Source organism: Cyprinodon variegatus, unplaced genomic scaffold (genome assembly GCF_000732505.1).
Source record: "Cyprinodon variegatus isolate N-32 unplaced genomic scaffold, C_variegatus-1.0 Scaffold285, whole genome shotgun sequence".
Lineage (NCBI taxonomy): Eukaryota > Metazoa > Chordata > Actinopteri > Cyprinodontiformes > Cyprinodontidae > Cyprinodon > Cyprinodon variegatus.
This window is the reverse complement of record NW_015150738.1, coordinates 535,325-562,002: the sequence shown is the minus strand read 5'-3', so window position 1 is coordinate 562,002 and position 26,678 is coordinate 535,325. Positions and strand designations below refer to the sequence as shown.

At 36.5% G+C, this 26,678-nt stretch overlaps 1 protein-coding gene across 1 annotated transcript in view; it reads right to left on the bottom strand.

Moving 5' to 3' along the window:
* Nucleotides 1–4,947: 4,947 nt before the first annotated feature.
* galnt18 (polypeptide N-acetylgalactosaminyltransferase 18) overlaps nucleotides 4,948–26,678 on the bottom strand; it is a 99,219-nt gene continuing 77,488 nt past the window's right edge. Inside the window, exons 7-11 of the mRNA XM_015383479.1 lie at nucleotides 22,220–22,405; nucleotides 17,379–17,516; nucleotides 14,188–14,283; nucleotides 10,535–10,699; nucleotides 4,948–5,663 (exon numbers count right to left, since the gene is read on the bottom strand). Coding sequence (XP_015238965.1) covers nucleotides 5,517–5,663; nucleotides 10,535–10,699; nucleotides 14,188–14,283; nucleotides 17,379–17,516; nucleotides 22,220–22,405 — 732 coding nt within the window. The 3' untranslated portion in view covers nucleotides 4,948–5,516. The remainder of the gene's footprint in view (nucleotides 5,664–10,534; nucleotides 10,700–14,187; nucleotides 14,284–17,378; nucleotides 17,517–22,219; nucleotides 22,406–26,678) is intronic.

Genomic DNA, 26,678 nt, shown 5'->3' with positions numbered 1-26,678 from the left:
CCAGATTTCTCATCATCCTGGCCACAGTGCTACAAACCTTTACAGTTAAGAAGTCTTACTGAATAAGGTAAGAAGCTGTTGCTCAGCCTTTTTCTGCATCTGATGTTGCAATAACTACTGCCAGAGGAGAGCAGGAAGAACTGACCATGACATTAATGTCTACAGTCTGTTGGTTTTATCCACAAGTGACAGGCAGATTTTAGCCCCTATGACCTTAATGGTAGGAAGGAATCATGTCCATTTTTGTACTGCCTACCATAAAGAGCTACTGTAAGGCGATTAGGTAAAAAGTGGTGATATATCCTTTTCAGGCCTGGTTCACAAGGCAAGATTTTGTATTGCCATGTCTCAGGAGACAAATCTAAGAGACCCCAACCATGACGATATGATGTTAAAAAAATGTAGATACAGATCTGGTGTATGCCCACCGGACAAGCACAAAGACACCACAACACCAGGCAAACAGATTCCATTCAGAGAAATTTGGATAGACAGGAAATCTCACATATATTTTAAGGATGAAGACGGAATTTATGGTAACAAAAAACATAATAAAGAAAAAGAAATGGTCTATTTCTTTCACCAAAATTAATAAGCAAATATGTTGGGTTGGTTGTGTTGACAGAACCAGCAGGGGCATGTTGAAAAAGCTTCTGTTTTATCTATAAAAACAATGCATATATTACTCTATGGGCACTCAGTTCTTATTTGGTTCATGTAAGAACAATTCTATACAAAAATTTAAACAAAACATTATTTACAAGGCTGCTTCCACAGACATATTTAAAGGTTAGTGATTCTCACCAGTCAGGAGAATGAATGTCATTTTGCAAATACAAACTCTTATGGGAAGACAGGCATGTCATCTCCCTCTCTTCATCAAAATTGGGCCAGCACTGTTCTGAGATATTGCATGTGACTCATGGGCATGCAGAAACATTTCCACAGCTCCTTAACTGTGGGAAACATTTAGGTTTAGCTCCGTCTCCCTGTTTTCAGGAATTTCTTTCTGCTTGGTGGGTGAAAGTCAGTAAATAAAATCACATTTTTAGTTCCAAACCCAGCATTTACCTTTTTTTTTTGTTGAAGAAAATGTTACACTGAGGAAGCCAGGGTGAAAAATATGAATTTTATTATAACAATATTAACCGCACATATTCCCTCTGCTGCATCGTTCAAAGCTGAAAGCACTATTTGGAGAGCACACCAGCAGGAAAGCGATCAGCTACATGAAGATGTAAGTGATGTGCATGGGCGTACGCTTTTCTTTCACTCAGAAATTTGCACATGCAGAGCTGCTCTTATTGCATATATTAGAATGTGGTAGCAGGGAGGTCCTTTTGATGAAAGTGGGTTTCCATGTATATTTAATACCATAGTTTGCCAAGCTCTGCTTGAGTGTGGAAGGTAATAAGGACTGGCACGTTGAAAAAGCTCTGTTCTGCTCGTCTCCTCCCCTTCTGTGCCAGCAGACGCTGCACAAAGCTGCTCCAATTTTTGACTTTTGCCCTTTCTACCTGTCATTAAAAAGTGACTTCACCTCCATGACTCATGGCCACCTCTGTCTGTATTTGTAAAGATATTAGTCTATATGTGCTTGCTTTGCCGAATTTAATCACACAATAAAAAGTAAATATTTAAAGTTTAGCATATTTAGAATGAGAAAACAAGCAGTGATGGCATCATAATATGCTATAAATGATAAAATATCTGAATCTAATAATTCAAAGTATCTTAAACAGTTCAGTTACTCTTTTTCAGCTTTTCAGCGCTTTATGTTACTTCTTAGATGCGTAAAAATATTTCTCTCCGATCAATGTGGAAGAGGTGGTGTTAAAACAAAGGTATTAGACAAAACATACCGTGTTCAGGATCAATAGTTAACCTTAAATGTATTTTTCCAAACTGAGGGAGAGAAGGATGGTCATCTTAACAAACACAAGAGTGGACAGGAAAAAGAAGCAGACTACATGCAAAGGCTGAGGTTAAGGGAGCTTTGAAACAAAGACCTTCCTTCCTATGAGGTGATGCCCTTAATGAGTAATGCAGGAAGGCTGTGCTGCCAAGGCTGCAACATGAAACTGATTAATGTTATGACTCTGACTGTGTTGACTTTTTTGCAACCTGGAGGTAGAATGAATGAATGAATGAATGAATCCATCCATCCATCCATCCATCCATCCATCCATCCATCCATCCATCCATCCATCCATCCATCCATCCATCCATCCATCCATCCGGTCCTCACTGAAAAGGATCAGCATCTGCAACGAAAAATAATCTTTGATTTTTCTGGTTGTGCAAGCAAATAGAGATCGGGTCGTGCTGTGAATGAAAAACAACCAAGGATTTTTTTCTTGACAGGCCAACAATCAAGGTGCGAAGTAACAGCTCCCAACAGAATTGTCCTGACATTTACTCTTCAACAACAACCACAAAAAAAGTTATTTAGCCTTTGTGTATAGGGGGTGGGGAGGTCACGTCAGGGTAAGGGTTCCATTGATGTATACAGCTTAGGGAAACAGGAATAAATGTTTCTGTAACTCACAATAGTCAATAGTCCACCAGTGTCTTTGTGCACACAGCAGACTGGCCCTTAGTGTTGCTCTTAAAGGAGACACAACCTCAGCCTTCTGCTGTTAGAGGAGCTCTGTGTAACGTGTTTAGTAGTGCATGTACCAGGTAGAACAATGCGATACACAGCAGCCACTCAGGAGACTACGTAAAAGAACTTTGTTTTAATTATTCACCTGTTAGTAGTCCGCCTTAAACAACAGGCCAAGCTGTGTTCCCTATATATGCTTCACTTAGAAAGTTTTCAAGGGCTCTCAATAATGAACGACTCATAAATGAATGAGCACATGGTACATTTTCATTACAAAAACCTGCTCCTAAATGAAAAAAAAAAAAATTTATTTGAACCTTACTTTTTTCTCAGTAGAATAGCTTATTTGATAAGGAATAATAATAATATGGGCCGTGTGAATCTGTATGGAATTTGATTCCCTGCCCTATGCAATCAACAGCATATTTTATCTGTTTGTCTCCTTTCTCCCTGTCCAACTACTAACGATGAAGGTGCAACAAAAAGCTTTAAAAGTGATCTCTATATTTGCATATTTTCCCTGTTCATGCTGTCAGATACACCTCCTATCTGCTTCTTAAAAGAAATCTAGTATGATACACAAGTGTGTGGGTATTATTATCTTTTCTGTGCTTTGATAATTTCTTTGTTTATTTTGTGAAGGCCTACTATTTCCTGCTTACCATTACTGGAAAGGTGCTTACATATAAGTTTATCCTTATGCGTTGAGTTTCGCATTTCATTCTGAAGTTATGCTCTTTATACATTTGGATTTATTTATCTTACTTTAGGAGTTTCAGGGTTAGTTCATCTCATGTTGGTCCAGAGCCTTTTCTCCACCTAAATATAAATGAGTGCTGGGTGCGGTCTCTGCTGTGGTTGACAGCTGCACATTGGCACTTACAGTGATACAAAGTAACATAGTGATGATAGTTTTTGTGTTGGAGCAGTCGTAGGATTTCTCTCCACCATATTCACCAGAATCCAGGCTCAAAACTAATGTCAAATCATTTTCTTAGAATTGATAGAAGACAGATTTGTTTGTGTCCAATTTTAAAGCCAACATCAGTTCTCACCTGCTGATGTTACATGTCGGATCTTTTAATCTGAGGTAGTCTCCAACCAGTCGGCTAAAGACTCAAAGGCAGAATTTCAACAATTGTGCATTAAATTGTCACAACAAGGCCTGAGATGTGTAGACAGCTCTTTAAAACATGTATGTATGTATGTATGCAGTTTTTTAGCGTAAAAAAGGGGATTTAGGTGTGAGTAGTATTTTAAACTTACTGGCATTGCTCTTGGTTGGATCTCCTGCCTGTTTTTCTACTCTAGCTCCATGTCTCCTTAGGCACCCCGGTAAGTTTTCAAATGTATTATTAGAATTTCAAGTATTTCCATCACATTTTTTATCACAACACACCTGAGTCGACATTTTTCTTGTTTGTACTTTGCTCCTTTACCAAAAATTCACATTTCACAAAAATAATATCTGGAACTTCACATGCTTTGTTGTCTAGAAGTGGAAAACCGTAAGATCAAATTCAAAAAGAGTACAAATGAGCATTGTTTAATTTATGCAGACAACCTGTGGGTTTTTTACTGAAAACCTCCATCCTCATAGGATCACAGTATGCCCCTCTACTGATTTCTGCTTCCAGTGATATAAATTGAGAGCAATCTGCATTATGCTATATCAACGACCCAGAAAAGAAACATCCATCAACCTTCATGTCAATGGCTTCAAAATGTTTTCCTTGAATGAATCTGTATTAGGGCTGGAACTAACTGTTATTTTACAAGTTGATTAATCTGTTGATTATTTTTTTGATTAATCAATTTTTCATCTGATAGCCAAAACTAAAACTTATCCACTTGAGTTCTGGATAGAGAATATTGATAGACGAAATATGTTTTTTTATCCTAAATGCAAAATGTTTATATATTTTTATATAATTTTGGTAGAATTACTACTCTGAGTAGGTTCCTCTGTCAGCTAAAAGCATGCCTTAGAGTCTCTACATTTCAGTTTATAGTTAATTGATTGCTAAATTAGTAGACAATTTGTTCAATAATCAATTAATCAGGATTAATCTGATTACCAGTAATTTTTTCAGCCCTAATCTGTATTAGTTCTATATGGAATCGTGTCCAGTCTGGTGAGTTCTGGGAGTCAAATGGTTTAAAATTGTTAGAAAAACATGGTAGTTTGTCAAAAAAATTGCCTCTGCTTTTGGAACATTTGCAATATTTTGCCTTTTTTTAAACCCCTGTGGCACATAAAGGAACATCCATACATTAAAATAAATCACGTTTTTTAAATGAAATAAATGACAAACTATACATTAGTACTAGTTGCAAATCTTTTTAATTTCAGCAATGGTACGACACACAGAATGTACCTTGGGCAACAACTATAAAAGGCACTTATACTCAGTAGTTCCCATCAGTTTTTTGCTCATTACTTGTAAGAAATCATTTTTACATATATAAAATATCATGTTACCATTTTTCTTTTTCTTTTCTCACACCTGTACAGCTTCATGAAATATTACATCTACAAACCTGAGGCACTAAAAAAAGAAAAAAACAATTATAAAGCTTGCTACACAGTAGCAAATTTAACCAAAACAAAATAAAATAAGTTTAAACAACAGAAATCTGACTAGAGATACATTTACCATAAATATACTAAATAGACTATCTTGTCAAATATGCAAAATATCTGTAACCTATGGCTGATCCGTTTGGTGAAATAAAATGTTTAACATTCAGGATGAAATGATGGCCACTTATCAGAGGACATCAAGGCTCAAAATGAACTTATCCAACCATGTAGTGCTTTCCTGCCTCCCATTCTTCACACAGCACTGATATGCAGCCAGGTCACAGACATGTTCTAAAAAAGACTCCAGTGTTTTCATCCGGCACTCGATCATAGCAAGTTGCTAAACAACACATTTGTGATGAACCATTTCTGTCCAGTGCATTTCTGCAGAGCCAGTTGGTAGCCGAACTCATTGTCGCTGCTCACCACAAGCTCCAGGCATCTCTTTGATTTTCTGTTCTGAATGGATCCTCCCTGAAAAGATAAAAGCAGGCTAGTTAAAATTTTGCTGGACTCGACAAGAGCAATTTCTGCAAAATGCAATTTTCCATTTCTAAACCCACAATGCTGTTAAAGAATACCAATGTAAGCTGCAGAAGTGCCCTCCTCATTGGGCTCAAAAGATACCATAAGTGTATTTAACAGTACAGAATTGAAGTGTATAAAACAGATTATTAGCTCTATAATTGCCAGAGCCTGAACAGAAAGAGCCTAAGAGCCGAGTAAAAGCACTAAACCGAGCCTTGATGAAACGAGGCAGGAGTTACCTATTACAGTGTCAGGGCCGACCAAAGAGGACTTCAGCAGTCATTGCAATGTGAAGACATTAGTATAGAGAGAGCTATGCTCTCCGCTAATTTAGAGCTAAAAGGTGTGAAAAGAATGGACATGAATGTGTGGCTTATAAAGACTAAGCTTTAAGTTAGATGTTAGACTTTTCTATGGTGTCACTAAATACTAAAATATTAATATTATTATACAATATTATAAAGTCAAAAAAACTGAAGTAGAAACTCTAATTTTGTTCAAACATGCTGAAAAGCATTTTTTTTAAATTGGGCAAAAGAAGTAGGATAGTTGTGTTAATAGCCTTGAAGTGCAAGCAGGCAATATTATCATATACAGAAAAATATAGATAAAATAATTCAGTAAGCGTTCTTGGTGTTTTGCATTATTGTCTTCTGAAGATTCCCAAATGAACCCATTCAGCCTTTAATTGAAATTTTACATTTGACCTGCAAAAACTGAACTTAGTAAACTGTAATTCTGAATGAGTAAGATAAGATGCTGACTTGCAGCTTTCATATCTACATAAAATATAAGTCTCCCAAATTCTACTTATCTACTTATAGAAGAGAAGATCTAATTTAGGCTATTTTATGAGGGGTTTAATCTGGATTTTCTGTCTCCATGATAGAACAATGGGTATTTTTATGTGATGAATATAAAATAACCCTCACATTCCTGCAACCCATAGAAGTCTGACTAATCTGTTTCCACATCTATACACATTACTCTCATTCTGCAAAGCACGGCTCATGGCAATCAATTACAATAAGTGGATTTTATGGAGACTAAAAGAAATGAAACAATCTTACAGCTTTAAAATAAATAGGATTAAAATATATTGTGTCATGAATGTTTTCTACAGACTAGCGCGGTATTTTTAGTGAGATCAAATAAATCCTTTCTTTTATTTGCAGATGTTTCTGTTTTGCAGTTTCTTCGGCTGCATCAAAGTGATCTATTTCCGTTTCAGTTCGACACTTTGCACATGTGCAGACACCACCGTGTCAATAATTGATTCCACATTTCAGAGACATGATAAGCTTCAGCTTCGCTGACGCGCTCCCACAGCGCTTACTGCATTATGCAGCGTTAACTACAGTAAAGATCAGTGAGGATCTGTGACATTTGAGCTCGAGCATGAAAAACCTTTTTTGCCAATGATGGTGTAAAAAGATGCAGACAAATGAGCTCTGTCAGTGCATTGTGGAGAAGGTCAAAGGGATGATGTTTTTTTTTTTTCCTCAAATAGGCCTAATCTCAAAGCATATAGGTTGAAAAGTTACATCTTACTTATAGTGAAACAGAAGCCTAGGATTACTGCTGTTATGACAGCAACAGAAGGTCCTCTGAGGCCAAATATGCAATAAATACGGCTTTATTGCCATTATGAGGCATATGGTGAGATGTCTGCTGGCTCTGAAAAAATACAGCTTAAACATCCCAGGGCTTTAAATGTCAATGTTATAAAGTTTCAGTGACAAAATAAGGCGCACTATAAAATGAGAATCCAATATTTCAAAGCAACTGCCACCACTCTAAGGGTGGATCAACTTTTAGTTGACACAAAAGCCCTGTCATCATTAGGTGTTTCTGGAGTAAACACTTTTAAGGAGTCTGTGCATGTGAGCAGACATGTTACACATCCCTGACAAAATATTCTTACCCTGTGAGCTTGTTAACATTTTTAAAGTCATGACCACAAACATCTGCAGATACACTGGAAGGAGTTTATGTGCTAGACCCACATGAAAGAAAATGGCTTAGTTTTAAAACTTTTTTCAACAGAAATAATAATAATAATAAAAAAAAAATCTGACAAGCAAGGCTCGCATTTGCATCCAGTTCCCTTTTCTTGAACCCCCTAAATGAGAAGCCGTCACATACAATGCCACCAGAAGTCCACTGGTGAGTATGCAAGAATAATAGTTTTATTGCTTCTTCCTGGAAAAAGCAGCAGAGAGGGTGAATGGTGGCAAACTGGGTCAGAGAGGGAGTAGCAGGCCATTGTGGTTGTTTTCAGGAGTTAGGGGATGTGCTCCTCGGTACAGGAGGAGTAAAAGCAGGCCCCTGGGGTTGCCCCCCGCCTTCAATCAAGGCACCTTCCAGAGCTGCGAGTGTGATTTCACTGGGAGTGACACTTGATAGTGAAGTGTTAGTGGTTAGAGACCAGTTCGGGATTGGTCCTTAGTCTGTTTTCAGGTAGGAGGACAATTAAATCTACAATTGTTCCAGAACTTCCATGTTAATGCAATAATGGAGGTAGATGATCTTTTCTGGAGGCTCAGAGCTTACAAGGAATAAAAGAGAAATGGCCATCAAATTTGACGAGCAATGTACAGCACTCAGAAATCAGGAGGATTTCAATTAGACTGTGTAATGATTCTTCCATTTTGGACTTTTTGGTCCTGTTTAAATTTCTTTTTGAGTTTTAAGTTACCCTTTGATTTATGTCATTCTGTGTTTTATTATGCATTGGTTTCTTTTCCATTTTGTGTCATTCTAGTTGTATTTTTTGAGTTGCTCTCTTCTGACCCCTTGTGCAAGTCTCCTTTCCCTTAGTTCCCTTCTAGTTACGTCTATCCACATCTGTTCCCTATCAACTGATTAGCCCTCTTGGTCAACTGTGTTGACTTTTCTTTGAGACTTTTTTTTTTTCTCACAAGAGAAATACAGCACTCTGTTTTCTTCTGTGCTCATTGTTGTGATTGCACTGNGTTACACATCCCTGACAAAATATTCTTACCCTGTGAGCTTGTTAACATTTTTAAAGTCATGACCACAAACATCTGCAGATACACTGGAAGGAGTTCATGTGCTAGACCCACATGAAAGAAAATGGCTTAGTTTAAAAACTTTTTTCAACAGAAATAATAATAATAAAAAAAAATCTGACAAGCAAGGCTCGCATTTGCATCCAGTTCCCTTTTCTTGAACCCCCTAAATGAGAAGCCGTCACATACAATGCCACCAGAAGTCCACTGGTGAGTATGCAAGAATAATAGTTTTATTGCTTCTTCCTGGAAAAAGCAGCAGAGAGGGTGAATGGTGGCAAACTGGGTCAGAGAGGGAGTAGCAGGCCATTGTGGTTGTTTTCAGGAGTTAGGGGATGTGCTCCTCGGTACAGGAGGAGTAAAAGCAGGCCCCTGGGGTTGCCCCCCGCCTTCAATCAAGGCACCTTCCAGAGCTGCGAGTGTGATTTCACTGGGAGTGACACTTGATAGTGAAGTGTTAGTGGTTAGAGACCAGTTCGGGATTGGTCCTTAGTCTGTTTTCAGGTAGGAGGACAATTAAATCTACAATTGTTCCAGAACTTCCATGTTAATGCAATAATGGAGGTAGATGATCTTTTCTGGAGGCTCAGAGCTTACAAGGAATAAAAGAGAAATGGCCATCAAATTTGACGAGCAATGTACAGCACTCAGAAATCAGGAGGATTTCAATTAGACTGTGTAATGATTCTTCCATTTTGGACTTTTTGGTCCTGTTTAAATTTCTTTTTGAGTTTTAAGTTACCCTTTGATTTATGTCATTCTGTGTTTTATTATGCATTGGTTTCTTTTCCATTTTGTGTCATTCTTGTATTTTTTGAGTTACTCTTTTTTGACCCCTTGTGCAAGTCTCCTTTCCCTTAGTTCCCTTCTAGTTACGTCTATCCACATCTGTTCCCTATCAACTGATTAGCCCTCTTGGTCAACTGTGTTGACTTTTCTTTGAGACTTTTTTTTTTTCTCACAAGAGAAATACAGCACTCTGTCTTCTTCTGTGCTCATTGTTGTGATTGCACTGCTACTTTGAACCCGCCCCTTTATACGTGTGCGTTCACAGATTCTTGATCAGTTAAAGCTGGATTGAGTTAGAGAGTTGATAACCAGGTTGGTCGTACCACTGATCCTGATTGCCATTGTTTTTGATTGGTCAAACTGGATTGGTTGGAAGTAACCCTTCTAGGTTGAGCTCGCTTTGTGGTACGGGTCTCTGCTTAGCAGTGGGAAACTGTTCTGAGCTTTGATTATCATCAGTGGGTGATTCAGATACCAAAACTGCAGTCACCTCACCTCAAGTTTAATAAATGCACCATTTGCTGTCTTTCCACCAGCTTTCCTTTTGTTGTAGTAAGCACAGTATTTCTTTGTAAAGCTTTTTTTTTAAGTATTTCAATCATTTTGTATTCATTTTGTAGCATATACTTCCCTTTACCTTGCTTCGACAAAATCTATAGTTAGCAAAAAATGCTGTATTTTACAAAATGAATCATTTTAGTTGCAGCAGACGCAAAGTGAGTGATCATCTTTTAACACTTCAGAAATCCAAAGCATTCTAGGAAAATATATTCATGGCTTTCAAAACAGCCTGTACAGTCATTACAGCCATGCATTGACTGGACAGACCTGTTAGGGAGCACAAAAAGTGCCATCCAAAACATGTTCTAAAATGTGGATGGCAACAGCCTTTATGAAAGATGAACAACAGAGAAGGGACTGAATTTAAAGGTAAAAAAAAAAAAAGAAGAATCCTATGCTTTGCCAGGTATAGTTAAAGTGTTCAGGATTCATCACCTGAGTAAAGAGCCAGTGGACCTTCATGCGTTTGGCTGCGGCGTAGCTACACTCAATGAGGCGTGGCCTGCCATTGACATCTACCAGGCACTTGTTGTCATCATCATCAATGGTGGGACTGAGCAGCCCAACAAGGAATTGTTGGTTACTGGTGTAGTAGACATTCTGGAAGAGACAACACATCCAGACTGAATAATTGTAAGTATTTAATGAACATTTACAGAAAGTGCTCTCCCACAAAAAGCTTGACCTGCTTATGCAGATGCTTAACAATGTCAGACATTTAATGTTTATTTCTTCCCTAATGAAATGCATAAAATGCCTGTTAGTGTGCAGTAAATATGCTAGAATCTTAGCATACTTAGGTTAAAAATACCCACCCCCCTTAGAAATAGAAATAGCTTTGCTAACCGCCTTACCATTGATTCGGCATAGGAGACAAAAGAAAAGCTTCTCAGAATAAGCAGTCAAAAAAGCTTTAAATAATTTGAAACACTAAATCATAATAATGTATTTTGTTATTGTCACAAAACTGGTTTTTGTACAGTTTGGTTTAGCAGAGCAACAACACATAGATGATTAATACTGTGTTGCAAATGACTCAATATATCTGTGAATTTGAGCAATTTAGAGCTCCAGAAGGGTAACTTTCCCATAGAAAAAAGACCTGTTCCTTACAGAAAATCTTTAAGGTCCACTTTAATACCCTAGTTTTACAAAACCATAAATCAGTCTTCAATACAGAACAAGAAAAACACAGGAGAGCTTACAGCAGTTATTGGTAATTTATTTAGTATTTAGTAAATCTTTATCTTCTTTTTCTTCCTCCCACCAAACATATCTCGACTCCACATATTTTGTAGATGCTCTGTGTTACATGCTTACGATGACTGGACCATATCTAACTGTGCACTGCAGAAAACGGGTAAAATTAGCTCCAGCCCTCCACTGCAACCAGCAAGAACAACCAGAGAAAACTGATATTAATGTCATATGGAACATCTTTAAACAAACTGCATGTTTCTTAACTTAATCTATATGATAGAATGGAAACATCTGAATATTTTTTTTGTATTTTTTTTTACAAACAGATCCAAAAACAGGATACTGACTGGTTTCCAAATTAAACACGATTAAAGAAAATATTCATATAAAATTCAGATTGAGCATTCATAACACCCCTACAATAATAGTATTTATTCTAGTTTTTTTCTCTCCAATCTTATTTGCCATTCTTTGCCAAATGAGCCTCCTTCACACCAGACTTTAAGAGACACCAACAACCATGCTGTCTTTTAGTAGCACTTTTTTTTTAAGTTGCTCACTTTTAGAGCAGCTTGGGGTGCTGAGCCATACAACTTTTTTTTGTTGCTGCTGTGTTTAAGACAGTGTGTTTTCGTATATGTTACGAAAACATCTAAATACAGCTTCTGAGTCTTCAGTAAGATAAGACCCACATTCAACCTTGACTAGCAGGTGCTCTTAGGATTCATATGATGCAGAAGGGATGTGATAGTAAGTTTATTTTTCCAACCACTCTGCCTTTTTGGAAATGTGTGAAATTTGCAATTTACATTCAGCTGCTTTAGCTTTTTTTTTGTCAGCATTCCTTGAACACTTCATTTACTAAAGAAAAGCTAATTATAGTGACACATTTTGGAAGTAGGTTACTGCAATACTGTCCAGAAAACTAGCTCCAGCACTACACTAGGATAAGTATTGATTCAGAAAATGACCCTTTATAAGCACCATTGGCAGATCTTGAGTGAATATTTCCCTCGGTAATCGCTTTACTTGTACATATCTCCAACCAATTAAATTGTAGGAAGTCCTCATGGATAAAATCAAATGCAGCGTAGGCCTGAACAAAGCATGAAGTGGAAAGCGTTAACAACTTTGGAAAACCTGTTTTGGGCACTGACACTATTTTGCTTTGTGCTACTGCCCATATGAACCATGGAAAAGACCATCACTGTTGAGAACCAAATGTTAACGTGCTCAAAGACATTAACAACCCAAGAAATTCTTGTATAGATTATTTTCAAACTTCTTCTCTGGCTTTCAGACTAAATTACTTTTAATTGATAAAATTCAGGAAAGATGGAAAATAGAGACAAACTAAATTCAAAGCAGGTGGGTCCGGATCCGGACTGCGGTCCGCTAATCTGTGACCTCTGCTCTAGAGTTTTAGACTCGTTTCTGCATGCTAGTTCATCCTTTCCTCATCCAAGGCTTGAGGAAAAGCTCCCTTTATCGCTTCAGGGTTCCAGGCTGAAGAGGCTGCTAGAACACAACTTAGTGTCAAAGTCTGATACTGGCTGGATACCCTGTTTTAAATTCCACATCTGAGGATTTTAACGACTGAAAACTAGTGAACAGTCTGGAACAATAGCAGAATCCACATTAAGAGAGATTCAGAAGAATTTCAACAAGAAAGATAATCCTGGTTTAGGTCTTTGGCTGGAATACAATTAGGGGTAATCATACGGCAAAGAGAGATGATCCTTTGTCTCCTACAGACTTGTCATCTTGATTAAAAAATGTTGCAGCAACACGGGTTGGCCTAGCCACCAGCAAAGATCCTCTCTGTGACAGGACACTCACACCAGATAAAAACCGAAACCTCAGGGACCCCAACATCAGTAAAACAATGTTTAATTGTATTCTTTCAAAGAATCAGTTAAGTTGTAACACTAAAACCATTTTGCTCCTTTCTTTCTTTGGCTATTTTTTAATACATAAGATGCCAAATACTTATTTGTACCAAACAAGGTAGCAGATTCGAGTCAGGCTTTATGTTGTGAACAACTGTCATGTCATCAACATTGGGTTTAATAAGTCTAATGATATGTCCTGTAGATGCATCAGATCAAGCAGAGATAATGTTGAGACCTCTGTCTATATGACAGTTTCACAGTATCTCAGGGCAATCTGTTTAGACATAATTGGATGGAACAATCAATATGAGTTGGAAGAGGCAGAAGATGATAAATTATAATCTAAAGCAAGCTACTGTTTTTTTTCAGATGAAATATATCCTGAACAAACAGTCCAGAGAGTTTAGAACATTGAAAAAGGAGAACTGAGGAAAAGTAGTTTTTATAAACAAGCAGCTACAATCTCCCCAACAGTAGGGCAAAATTTTAGTCTTCAAATGTATATGTAAATCCCTTTACTTTTCCATAATGGAGAAATTCACTCTCTGTATTTGACCCATCCCCTTGGGGAGCAGTGGGCTGCCATTGTGTGGCGACCGGGGAGCAGTGTGGGGTTAAGGGTTTTGCTCAGGAACCCAGAGTGGAGGCTGTGGGGATCGAACCGGGTACTTTCAACCTTCTCAGAGCACGAGCGCACTGCTCTAACCACTAGAGCATGCTTCAACTCTCTTATAATCCTTTAATGAAGATTGACCTTCTTTTAGAAGACTAGAGACAATAACAATGTAAAATTTTACGGTAAAAGTGATTGTCATTCAGAAAGTTTTTAAAAGACTATTGTATTATCTGGTTAAAAGCTATTAAAAAAAACAATAGTTTATTTTTTTTCCTGGAAAGTTTCTGATGGAGCCAAAAAAAAAAGAAGGCATTTAAAACTAAAATAGACTTCCAGTAGTAGAACAGAAACATATTCAGGTATCAGGAAAGAGATCTAACCTGCGGTGTCATCCCATGACAAAGATACAGGATGGGGACGTTGTCATTATCTGGTCCCTGGTCCAGACACAGATCATTCTTTAGGGAGTTCTTTAACTGAGAATAGAAACAGACAGAAAGAACATTTCTATATACAAGCAAAGAAAGTATTGACACCTTTTGACTGCATATATGTCATAATCCAGTAATAAATCTGCTACTGAATCTCGGCACTTGGAGCATCAAAAATCAGGATGCACAGGACAAAGGACAAACTTTCAGGACAAAGCTTTATTGAAGAGATTCGGCAAAGAGTAGTCAAGCAACTCATGAGATTTAAGAACTAAATACTAAGTCCACCTTGTTGCTTTATTATAAAGTAATTTAGATAATAGATGGTGGTTTTTAAAGAGAAATCTGATCTCAGAACACAAGATATTTTATTTTACATACAGCTTACATTTTTTCCTTTTAAATCCCTACAGCAGGCCTTATTTCATCTTTTTTTGTCAAATAGATTTGAGAAGTCATGATGTAATTAGTGTTTTGTTGTAATCCATCAGTAAAATGACAAATTACTGAATTAAAAAATGTAAAAAAAAGGGGATGATGATTAAATTCACTTCTATAATGCATGGAAAGCTATAGGACAAGATGATCATGTGTGGGGTCCAATTTGCTTATTGTGCATCAGTTCAGACAGAGGTAGCTTCAGAAATTATTTCTCCTCATTTCTATGGAGCAATATTCCCTGCTCTTACTTGGAGGAATATTAATTTGAATTCTCAGATTTATTATATAATGTAGATCCTTTAAAGAAAGTAGGATTCTTACCAACAACCACAGAGAGAATGAAACATTTTTGTGACACAAAAGCCCACCCACCTTTACTGTGATTCACATAATATGAAAATATTATGAAAATTAAATCAAAATTCAAAAGCACTGTAGATGACTGAGTGGGTTAGAACATCTAAAATGAAAAACATACTCTGAATCTGCCATAAGTCAATTTTGCACAGCAAATCAGATAAGCTTTCCTTCCTGAACATTATTCAGTCATTCGGGCCCAGAGGAAAATTATTCATGCTCGTCATGACAAAGGTCTCTCTGATTACAAGGTACGTTTTGCACAGTGGGATGCTCCAGTGATAGTGCTTTTAGATGAGAAAAAAATAAAGGCAAACATGGGTATTAATATAAAACAAAAAAGAGAAAATACAATCGGGAACAATTTCAAATCCCAGCTTGCACTACTTCTATCTGACAATCAGTAAACCCACCGGTAGCTTCAGTGTTCTGTCAACAACACATGACCAAATATTTCCAATGCAGGGAAAAACAAAAAAACAGCAAACTAGCAGCAATGACCCACAAGTGTAAATACATGGCTACATTTAGAGCTCATTTAGGCTCCTTTAATGAGTGGTATATTTTAATAAATGGGCTGGGAGCGCTTTAAAGAAGCCCATCAGAATGACCTTAACTACTCCGACATCAACAATGTTTGAACAAAACAGAGTTTTAGTTGTAGCAGGAAGCTGCTGACCTTGACTGAGGACATTGTTGGACAACGGAAAGAAGACTGAAGATCTCCTTAATTAACCTGGCATAGCCTGGTGAAGCAGAATCAGACTTGATCTTCACCCAGGATGATGTCACCAAGGGGCAGAAAAACTCCACATTGGCAGGTCTTCGGGAATGAACTAGATCAGCCCTGATTATATATATATATATATATATATATATATATATATATATATATATATATATATTGAAACACCTCTTTAACATTGCATAGTGACCAGGAACACTGCCTCTGGGTCAGCAGACCACGGTGATGGACTGGGAGAGAAAGCCGGAGAACCGGGAGAGAACCCACGCATGCATGGGGAGAGCATGCAAACTCGATGCAAAGAGAGAAAGATCATGACCAGGAAATTGAACCCAGGACCCTCTTGCTGCAAGGCATCAGTGCTACAAACAGCTCCACTGTGCACCCCTGAGGATCAGCTCAGTCAAAACAAAATTAAATAATTTATACATCCCATAATGTCACAGGACAGCGCCCAGCTCTTCTACACTGACTGCATCTTGAAGCTGTGCGACCAGCTGTTCCTTTATGAGCAATATGCTTTCTACACGGTCTACACGCATTAATCTTTCTTCATTCATGAGACGCTCTAGTCGGAGACATTTGTGGGGAGATTTCTTGCCAGTCAAGAAATCATGGGTTCTCATTTTATTTCTAAAATTTACCACATTGGAACTTAGCAGCTGTGCAACACAGCCTTCTGCTGCAGACCTCAGCCCCCTGTCTGTGGTTTACATCATTATTAAACTATGAGATCACAGAAGGACAAATAAACCTATTCACAATGCGAATCCAAGAAAATTGTATGGTGATGTGGAAGTAAAGTTAAGCAGCAGAATAAAAAGCTAAAGGCATAACAAACTAGTAATAAAGGGCCACATTTCCTCATGTGATAATTTTGATATTGATTACTTTAACCATTTCCTTTATTTAAAGTAGCACAAAGAAATTCAGAAAAAACATCCATAAAAGATTTAAAACCCAACATACTATTTACATTAAATGAGGGCAACATTCAGCAGTATGTAACAAATCCTCACACCATCCTGAACATAATAATAATGTCAATGTCAAAAAAATAGGTAAATGTAAGAGGACACATAACTTTAAGATTTAGACATATTCCTTGTCTGTTTAGGTCCACTATGTTTCAGCTTGTAAAATATACAAAAATATCCAGAGGCCCCAGAAATAATTTCTAGAGTGTGATCTATGTGGCAGTCTGTGTTTGAGTGCTCCATATTGATGCAAGGTGGGAGGACTGAGGAAAGAAAGCTATTTGATAACAACTAGAAACGGGTAAATAGAAGCATTGCCAGGATGTCCTGTTGGCTGTCAGTATTTCTGGCAGGAATACTGACAAGCCTCAAAGAATTTACATATCATGGATGATTCAGTTAATTTATCCTTTGATTTATACAAAGAAAAAAATGTAATGAAAAAAAGGCACAATATGTTTTACTTATAATGGAATTGAAAAGGTTATGCTTCATGTATTAAATGTACACATCATCAAAGCATCATGTTGGATTTAAATAATGTACTTCAGCATTGCTATAGGCATGTTCTGGTTTATTTTAGACACTGTGTGAAAGCTGTGAAGAGAACGGAAGCTTACCACTCCATATGCGATGGTGTCGCTGTACATCCTCATCTCAGGGTAGATGTTAACCAGGTACCAGCGAAATGTTTTACACTGCAGCCTCTTCCTCAGTGCTTTCCTCTCTGAGATGTTTCCAATATCAATCCCTGGGTCCTGGGATTGTTCAAATAATCATACATGCAAACATAGTTGTGAACACATGGACAAAAAGAACAGGAGTTTTTAGTCTTTGCCAACAAGGGAATCATGTAATAAGTCACTAATATGAATTTTCCACGCCCTTCCAAATAAAATGATCCCCATTGATGTGGAAATTACTTATTATCCACCTGCTTAATTAAACAACATAGCGGTAGCCTTGTCTTGTGGCCCAAGAATTGAAAAAAACAAAACAAAACAACAAAAAACTGGGTGAAAATAGACCTTTCTAATTACACTTTAGATACAAAGTTAGATACAATTTTCCATTATTGCAGTATTTTTTTTTTTACAGTTACTGCATTGACATTGTTCTCATCACAAAAACCCAAGAGAAAATTGGTTCTGAAAGTACAACACATCTGAAAGATGCCATTCTTTTTTGCAAGTTTTGTTAGGTCTATTAATCATGATTTTGGCGACTGGAGATGGAAGACAGGCAGCAGAACCTTTAGCTGAACATGGCTAAGAGCTAACATGCCTTTCTCCTGGTATCCTCTGGATGGACCTAGGGCACAGGTATTCAAGCTTTTTATCGTGTAGGTGTTTGGTCAAAGGTACTAAAAAGCCAACAAATTTACAACTATTAATATTTAGAAAAATAATATATATATTTTTTTTTTATTTCTGATAATTGTTTGTTTTAACATAACAGCAAATGGTTATGTAAATTATGGCAGAGCCGGAGTTTCAAAAACAGCCATGCAGTTTGCAATTTCATTTGAGCATAAAGGAAAAGAGTAAAATACTATCAATATGAACAGGATTTGGGTTAACCTTTTTTTTTTTAAGTTTAAGTTTTTAGTTTGTAGTTTAGTCAAGTTTACCGACTGAGTACAAATCAGATTTTAGTGCAGCATATACTGTTGAGGAGAAAATCGTGTACTTTAGGCTACTGGTTGCTTTCTCTCCTGGTAGGCTTTGGCCTTACATGCAGTCTTTTAAGAATATGCAGGTCTTCTTTGGAGTTATGCTTAAAGCCATTTATTTCACTGTTTCCACTCTCTTTCCATTTCCATTTACAACAAAATAAAACCAACATAACTTCTAACTAAGCACAGTAGAAAACCGTTTGCCTCTTCTCGTTTGGCAACACTTGAACAGAATTACACCTGATCTTAAATGACTCCATCCCCCCTTCCAACATAAGCAAGGCACAAAAGGAAATGCACCCCCTGGTGGAGATAAATACAGAAAAATAAAGTATAAAGCTCCTACAGATACATTTAAAAGGATAGGTCTTGTTGTTAAAATAGAATACTTTGTGTTGCACTTTAAGTTTTTAAAATTTTGATTGCCGCGTAATATATACCCTAAAGAAAATAAGAAAGTCTCCATCAGTCAATTCATTCTTGTACAAGTCAGAACTACAGAAGCAAAATGAATACCAGCAACTAAAAGACAACTTTGCTCTAAATTTACCAGCAGTCCAAGCAGCTAACGTGCTCATGTGAAGAGGAAGTATGTTACCTTCTGGGACTGTTCTGGTGAAAAGCCTTTATGTTGATAGAGTATATATATCTGAAGAAAAATCTGATGATAGGTAGATTGGTATCAAACCACTGGCTTATAAAGCAGTTCAGCCAGACACTCTGACTGTAGAAGAGAAACTGCTGAAAGAAAATACTTCAGCGTCTATCAGCTAAACGATTTATGTTTGTAATAAAAATGTATTCTAAATTCTATTTCAGTTTTTCAAATTGTGAAATTCTGTCATTTTGCATCTTCCAGTCTCTTAATAGCCCATATTAATTCAAAATTCACCAGGTTTAGAGTTAAATAATGAATTGCTTCCACTAATTGTCATGTACTTTAAATCAACAGTGGGTTTATCTGTAGTCCTTGTCAAAGTGCTGCTTTTTATTAAAGGATCTTTTTCAGTTTCTCAAAGCTTATTCCGTTTTTTTCTGTGTGATATCAAATTAAATGGGTGTAAATGTTGCTGACGAAGCTCCAGGACGCTGAGCCGATTAAATTGGAACTCAGACGAGTGCAAATCTACAATGAACACGGTAGATGTTTGTGATCTCAATTAACACTGACAATTTTCCTGTGTAGTTAATTCATGAGGCTGAAGCCGGGGTGAAATTTCATGCTACTTGAGTACAGCCTCTGCTAAATGCCCCATTATTGACTCAGTGAACTGCCTGCAGATGTTCAGTTCCACTATTTATAAAATAGATTTACATAATCAAACAAATTAGGACAAGGGAAATAGACTAAGGCAGCAAACGCTTAACTTCCCCTTCAGGGTATACTTAATTCATGGTATGCTTAATTGAAAACATGATATTTTCTTTTATGATAACTATCCAACTCAAGAGCAAAGAAAAAATCATTATTTTTATAGAAACCATTGTACTGCACAATCATTAATGGAATAACACCAGCATTTGTTTTTAATATACGAAGGACTGCTGTTTCTATATACAATCTTAGATATTCACTAAATTAATCCAATTTCTTCCTTTAATTTATGATTAAATAAAATTATGAAGATCTTAGTTTTCTTAAATTAACTTTGTCTTACGCTGTGATATTTTTGTTCAACTAAGTCACAGCTTTAATCCAATTTCTCTCCTCAGTTCATCTTTCATAATTCTATTGTCAGCCTCCAGCACAGCTTATTTTAAGCTGTAATGCCTATATTTAGACCATTTCCCTGAATCACATTAGGAATCTATTTATTCTCTAGCACATTGCTATTTCAGGACAATCTGCAAGTGACAAAAACATAATTTCACATTGGTCTTTAAGAGGTGTCAGCCGCTTTTAAACAAATAAATGAAACTGGAAAAAGGCTGATGACTTATAAACTAAACCCTTTTGGCTGAAGAGTTTCTCTTTTATTGCTGCAAATAAATTCAACCATTTTTTATTAAAGTATTTATTAACCTGTTCATACATGTCGTTAAATACTGTAAATGTATGTTTTAACCCAAGACTAATGCATAGCGTATTTGGCACCAAACATCAGTCTATAACTAACCAAAGGAAAATGGTTGTAATCATTTCATAGGTCTTTAGTGATAGTTTGTTAAAATTATATCTTGTAGTGTATGCGTATTGTTTATTTGGCTTTTTAAATATTTAGCCAGTTTATATTTGGCATAAAAGATGCATGCATGCAGTAGTTTGCGTTTAATAGGAAATGCTGCCCATAAAAAGACTGAAACTTCATAACAGACGGCTCACAAAGGACATCTGAGAAATGAGCAATCCCCCGCATTAAGGTTTGTTGCTTCTGGTTTTCACAGAAAATGAAATTTCCGGCAGAATTTGATTGTTCAATAAAATAAACTGATGTATTCCATGTTTTTTCTCTCCCGCAATACTGTCACATTAGTGCTGCTATGGCTTTATTACGTCTGAGAAATGCTATTTCCTTCTGTGGTGTTCAGCTTATGATTTAGAATGATATTAAAGCCAATCTGGAATCTTAAGTTTCATATTTGTGTGCATTAAATTATTTTCTTTTCTCTTTCTGCTCCAAGAACACCACAGAATAATGCTAAATAAGACAAAAAGACCAGCAGGACTGACAGCGACAAATTCTACTGCAAACATTTTGGCACGTAGCATAAAGTTTGACTGAATATAATTAAGGTAAACTTAAGCATGCACATAGACAATTATATTTAAATTATTCCCTTCAGATAGATACGATTATGTCTAAGAAAATAAAGATTACTACTGGAAGAAAGTGTCATTTTTCCTTCAGAATCAAAAAACCAAAAAATATAGACTCATTTTTAGAATTTCTCAATTAAACTCTCCTAAATTGCTTCCTATTTAAGACCTTAATGCAAAGGTAACTCTGCATATATTGATGTCCGAGTTAAGTTTTCTTCAATAGATAAGAGAGAGAAATGCATGTGTAACATATGCTATGGAATATCATTAGCTATCCAAATGATTTAGTTAATTTGGGAAAAGACCATGATCAGAATTGCTTTCTGTTTGCAGGACACTTCCCACGCCCTCATAGAACATTAAGTCCAGCAAATTTTTATCCTCACTGTGATCGCAAAACATCCATAGTATATAACCTTGGAAGGTTGCACTCCCAAGCTGTTTATCTGAATGCCTGACAATGCAACCTACAAGGTCATTTCTCACAGTTTACAAAAAGGACTGAGACCAAAGGCTTATCAATAGATAATCTTATTTAGATTTTAAAGACATAGTTTAGATATTATCTATTCATTTATTCCCTGAACTCCCATTTGAATCCCATTTTTCGAAACAAGGAAATTTATTTTCTTAAAATATCTTGTTTTTTTTTTTTAATCTTTGACAACCTTTCGCACAACACAGCTGTGTTTGCTCACTCATTATCAAAACAACATTGGCAATATTTTAGTCGAACAATCATTTCAGCCTCTCTGTCCGCTACCTGCTCTTTCTCAGCATCTCATATCAACACAAACATCAAAAAATGGAGATGAAAAGATTTTAGCTAATATGAATAATTTGCATCCTTTAAATAATTATGATTTTATAATAAAGTTCATAGTTCTTGTTTTACAGTTAAAATATGGCACAGATAAAGGGGATGCAAAAGAAAAGTGTTCCTAATGCTGCTAAAATCAGTAAGGACCACAACAGTAAATTAACTCTTTGTTTGCTATGATGGCAAATGAAAAACAATCACTCACCTCAATGGGGACATTCCAAGCCATATAGACGTGGCTTTTGAACTCATCCATCCAAACCTCTGCGACTCTGAGAGCATTTCGCCGAACATGAGACGTCAGATCATCAGTATACGGTTTGTGTGCACGTTCTATGTGGGCTATACGAGCGCAGGGCAGGACCTCCACACTACCACCACACTGCCACACCTGAGACAAATACAATAAATAAAAAACAAAACAAAAAAACAGTCAGCCTGTACAACTTTAGGAAATGTAACGCTAAAAGACCAGATGAGCATTAAAATGTTTTCTGTCTGATGCCAACATCAGACTGTTGTTTTGTTGGAAATGCAGTTTTGGGATCTCCATGGTGCTGATGGCAGCATGCCTGAACTGGTTAGAGCATGTACTGGTTGACAAATGCCTATTCTTAATCAGCTTTTATAACCTGCCATCACCCTGCTTGTGATGTGTTAGGGTTTGTACTGAGAAAAAAAAAAGTTATCCCAGTGCACATGACAGGAAGCAGAATAAAAGCCAATACTACAAAATCTATTTATAATAAACCTCTATATACAGCTGTTATCCCTCATCTAGGATTTCTTTCATTAAAAATGATATGCTAATAAATTGCGTTTTGTGTTGGTAGTTTTGCATATTATTATGCATTCCAAGTGTAGGAAAAAAATCCATCAAGAGTTTTTAATTAAACAATCAGACAAAAGACTTGTTGGTGATCACTTGATTCATGAAAAACCCACTTTAAATAATTACTTCTTTTCGCTCTTTATTACATTCTTAGATAAATTAGAAGCCCAGCAGCATTCTTTTAATCCCATTTTAATCAATATATATAAAAAAAAGTTCTAAAATTACCATAGTTAAAACTTGGAGTGGGCTGGCTTGGATAATGAATGAAGAGAATCACAATGCTGCTGATTAGTGTCTAAAATGGTCACTTTGAGCATTTCAAAAAAAGCTGTGAAGATGTTAACTCCTTTGATCATCTCTATCGGGTTAATCAAGGACATTTCTCTGCAATAACAATTTCTCTACCAGAGCCTGTAAAGTGTGTCCAAAAATCACGTCTGTGTGCTGAGCTTAAGTCTTCCTAGACCACCCATGTTGAAGATGAGTAAGGTTAATATCTGCACTGAAAAGCTTATGTAGGAGCAGTAAATTCCATCAATTAACTATCATAAAGCAAAGTTACAAACTATTTGGTGCAAATCAGCTTCAAAATCAGTCTAATAGCAGCAGCATGAAAGAATACAGCAAATTACTTTATTCATATACTTTTGAGTCGCATTCATGAAATTATTTCTCGATTTGTCTACTACTTTTTCGGTATATATGTATTCATAGTACAATATTACTGTATCAGAGTAGCAGGATCCTGCTGCTAGGCTCAGATTCTATTGTATGAATGATGTTTTAAAATAAAAGGACAGATGTTTTGGCTCAGAAATCTGCTCTGCTTTTGTGTTTAGTTTCTTGGTTATCTTTCACACTAACAAGCTTCATGGAGGTGATTACCTTTGAAGAGTTGGTGAATAATTTCAAAATGTCTTTTGTGGGCTTTGTTACGTGCTCTGTTTGTGTCAGTAGTTGAATTTGCGGTCGACTTTGTGTTACTGAAGGCCTGAGCTTAATTCAGGATCTTTGGTTTTAGAACAGGTGATATCAGTAAGGTAAATCTATTCTGAGTCGAGTCAGTGGCTGATTCCAGAACATCAAATTGCAGATCCTACCTCCTGCTCCTAGCACCATCCCTTCACCTTTTGCTGAGTCAATAGTAGGAACACTATCCAGGGTAGGAAAGAAAGTCTGGTCGGCTGAGCTGAATCCAGATGGCCTTAAACCTTATGGATGTCAGTATGCGACAGATGTTCACATGGATGATGCTTGTCAAATTGAAAGTACAGCCTTCAGGAAAGGCAAAACCAAAGTTACCACAAGTTTATTCAGGAGAGCACATCCTGCAAAGTCAATGACTTAATGTCATTAGCTGGGCTTTGTTTGAAAGAGAACTTAAACCAATTGGACTGTATAATCTGATTTAACTCTCTCTGTAAAGTAGTTAAGATGACATATGTTGTGAGTATGCACTATATGAATAAAACCGACCACTTTTGAACTAAGGGCTACTAGGGTATTTGCCTTGCAGTAGTGTTCCCACCCTTTAAGTAAAAATGTACGCGCTGTACTGATGCAGTTGTGTCTTTCACCAGTGAAAACCATTTGAAAGTAAATATATATTTACATACATATATAAAATTGCATATATCTATAAACTTAAATATATATAATAGTATTATATAGTTAGTATAGCTGTAATACTTACAATTTATATAACAATAATTCTTAGTAGCAGTATTAGAAGTAAAATTCCAGTTTAGAAAGTATATTTTCTTCTTTATATAAACATACATTTTCATCTAACAATTGAACACCAAGAAACTCAGGTATAATTTTAGTCTTCTTCACAGAGTCAAGAAAACCCCAGACATTTAGGGCATTTCTTGAATTGTTATGGAGGATAGAACGATGGATTTGAATAATTAATGTTTTAAAAGTTTCAAAAGTTTTATTACTCCTTATTAAAGCCTAAAATCACATAAAAAAGGAAATTGCTGCTATCTTGAATAACACAGGATTTAAAAACAGAGGTATCTGTTATTGGCACTACAAAAAGCAAACATGGTTCTCAGTAACATTATTTCATTACATCACATATGTAAGTATTTAAGATTTCCAGTTAAAAAAAACTACATCTAAATAGTTTATTAGAGAAATAATATTACGTTAAATTACTAGAGTTCCGATAAGATTTGATTTGAAAAAAATAAGGAATAAAATTGTATTGAAAAATGTCTATAATCTTTTGCTATGGGTTATAGCAACACAATACACTTAAACTGTTGTTGCACCTACATATTCAGAAGATGGTTTTATCTTCAATGGAATGATATCAATATTATCACTTTTCCAATGTTTTGTGTAAAGTTCTCTCCTGACTCTGAAAGTAATGCGTAAAACCTTATCTCTTCCTTTTTTGTTCTATATATTCACTACAAAACTAAATAGTTGCTGTAAGTTTGTCCAATATCCACTGGCTGCAGTCAAAAAAAAAGAAAGCAGCCATTTACCACTGGATGTTCCTAATGGTTTCCTTTGCCTTTGAACGATCAAACCCACCATCCAATTTGCATCTCGACTCATGCAATCTGTTCTCTGTGTTTGTGAGCAAAAAACAATGCTGCAGCAAACAATTATTGGACGCTTTGCCTGTACACAGTCCTCAGCGTGACAATTTCCTCCCTTGTCATGTTGTAAAATAGCTGGCAAGATGTGTAAACACAATTATGAACACTTGCTTTGTGTCATTTAGGGATGGAAGAATATTTCAGCCACATTGCAATACAATGAAGGCACCACTTCCCCTCCTCCAGTCCCTATATAATTCAGTTTTGTTTTATTAGGAGTCAGTCCCACACTCAAATTAGTTTTTTCAACTCCACTGCATGAAGCAGTCTAGATCAAAAGAGCAAAAGCACTTACTTAATGTAAACAGGACCGACATTTTTTATCCCACCATTTCTTGCAATTCCTCCACTTGGAATACTGTTTCCAAAACCTACAAGATGTTTTTCCAAGTTTATATTTTCACTTATTTTCAGTAGAGAAGTCCCATATCACAGCTGTGTTTGCTTAGACCTATTATCAGATCACCATCAGCATTAGTGTGGGATCATTTAATTGCTACTCTCATTGGAATCTAACAAACAAGAAAGCAAATGGAAGAGGAGCTGTCTGACTCAAGTTGAGCTGTACAGTAACTCCCATTTTTGCTAATCTCCTGAGCTCTCCAATCACTCTTTTAGCATCTAACAATGACTGCACACATCAGCTGTGCTGCTGCAAACATCTTTCTTCTTTTAATAATGTGGAGAAGTTTGTAGGAAATATGGCATCCTGATGAAAATAAACTAGGTGGAGAGAAAAAATAACAACCAGCTCCATGTTCCAGAGAGGTGAAGGACAGATGCCCCACTGGAAACTTACAATATGTGGATGTTTTGAAAGCACAGCTGCAGACTTAATATGGTAGGAAGGATACTTCAACAAGTATTAACAGAAATAAACGTATCAGACTGCTAATAGTTTCTAGGATTCCATACATCCATCAGTCCATGTTCTCCAGCTTATCCTGTCAGGGTCACGTTGGAGACGGTGCTTATCTCTGGTAGTCTACGCAACCATGGACAGGTCGCCAGTCTGTCGCACGGCAACACACAGAAACACAGACATACGACCATGCACACACACACACTCCTACTTAAGAACAATGTAGAGAAGCCAATTATCGTAACAGTAATGATTTGGACAGTTGGAGGAAGCCGGAGTACCAGGAGAGAACCCAGGCATGCACAGGCTGAATATGCAAACTCCATGCAGAAAGGTGGATTATGTACAAGTG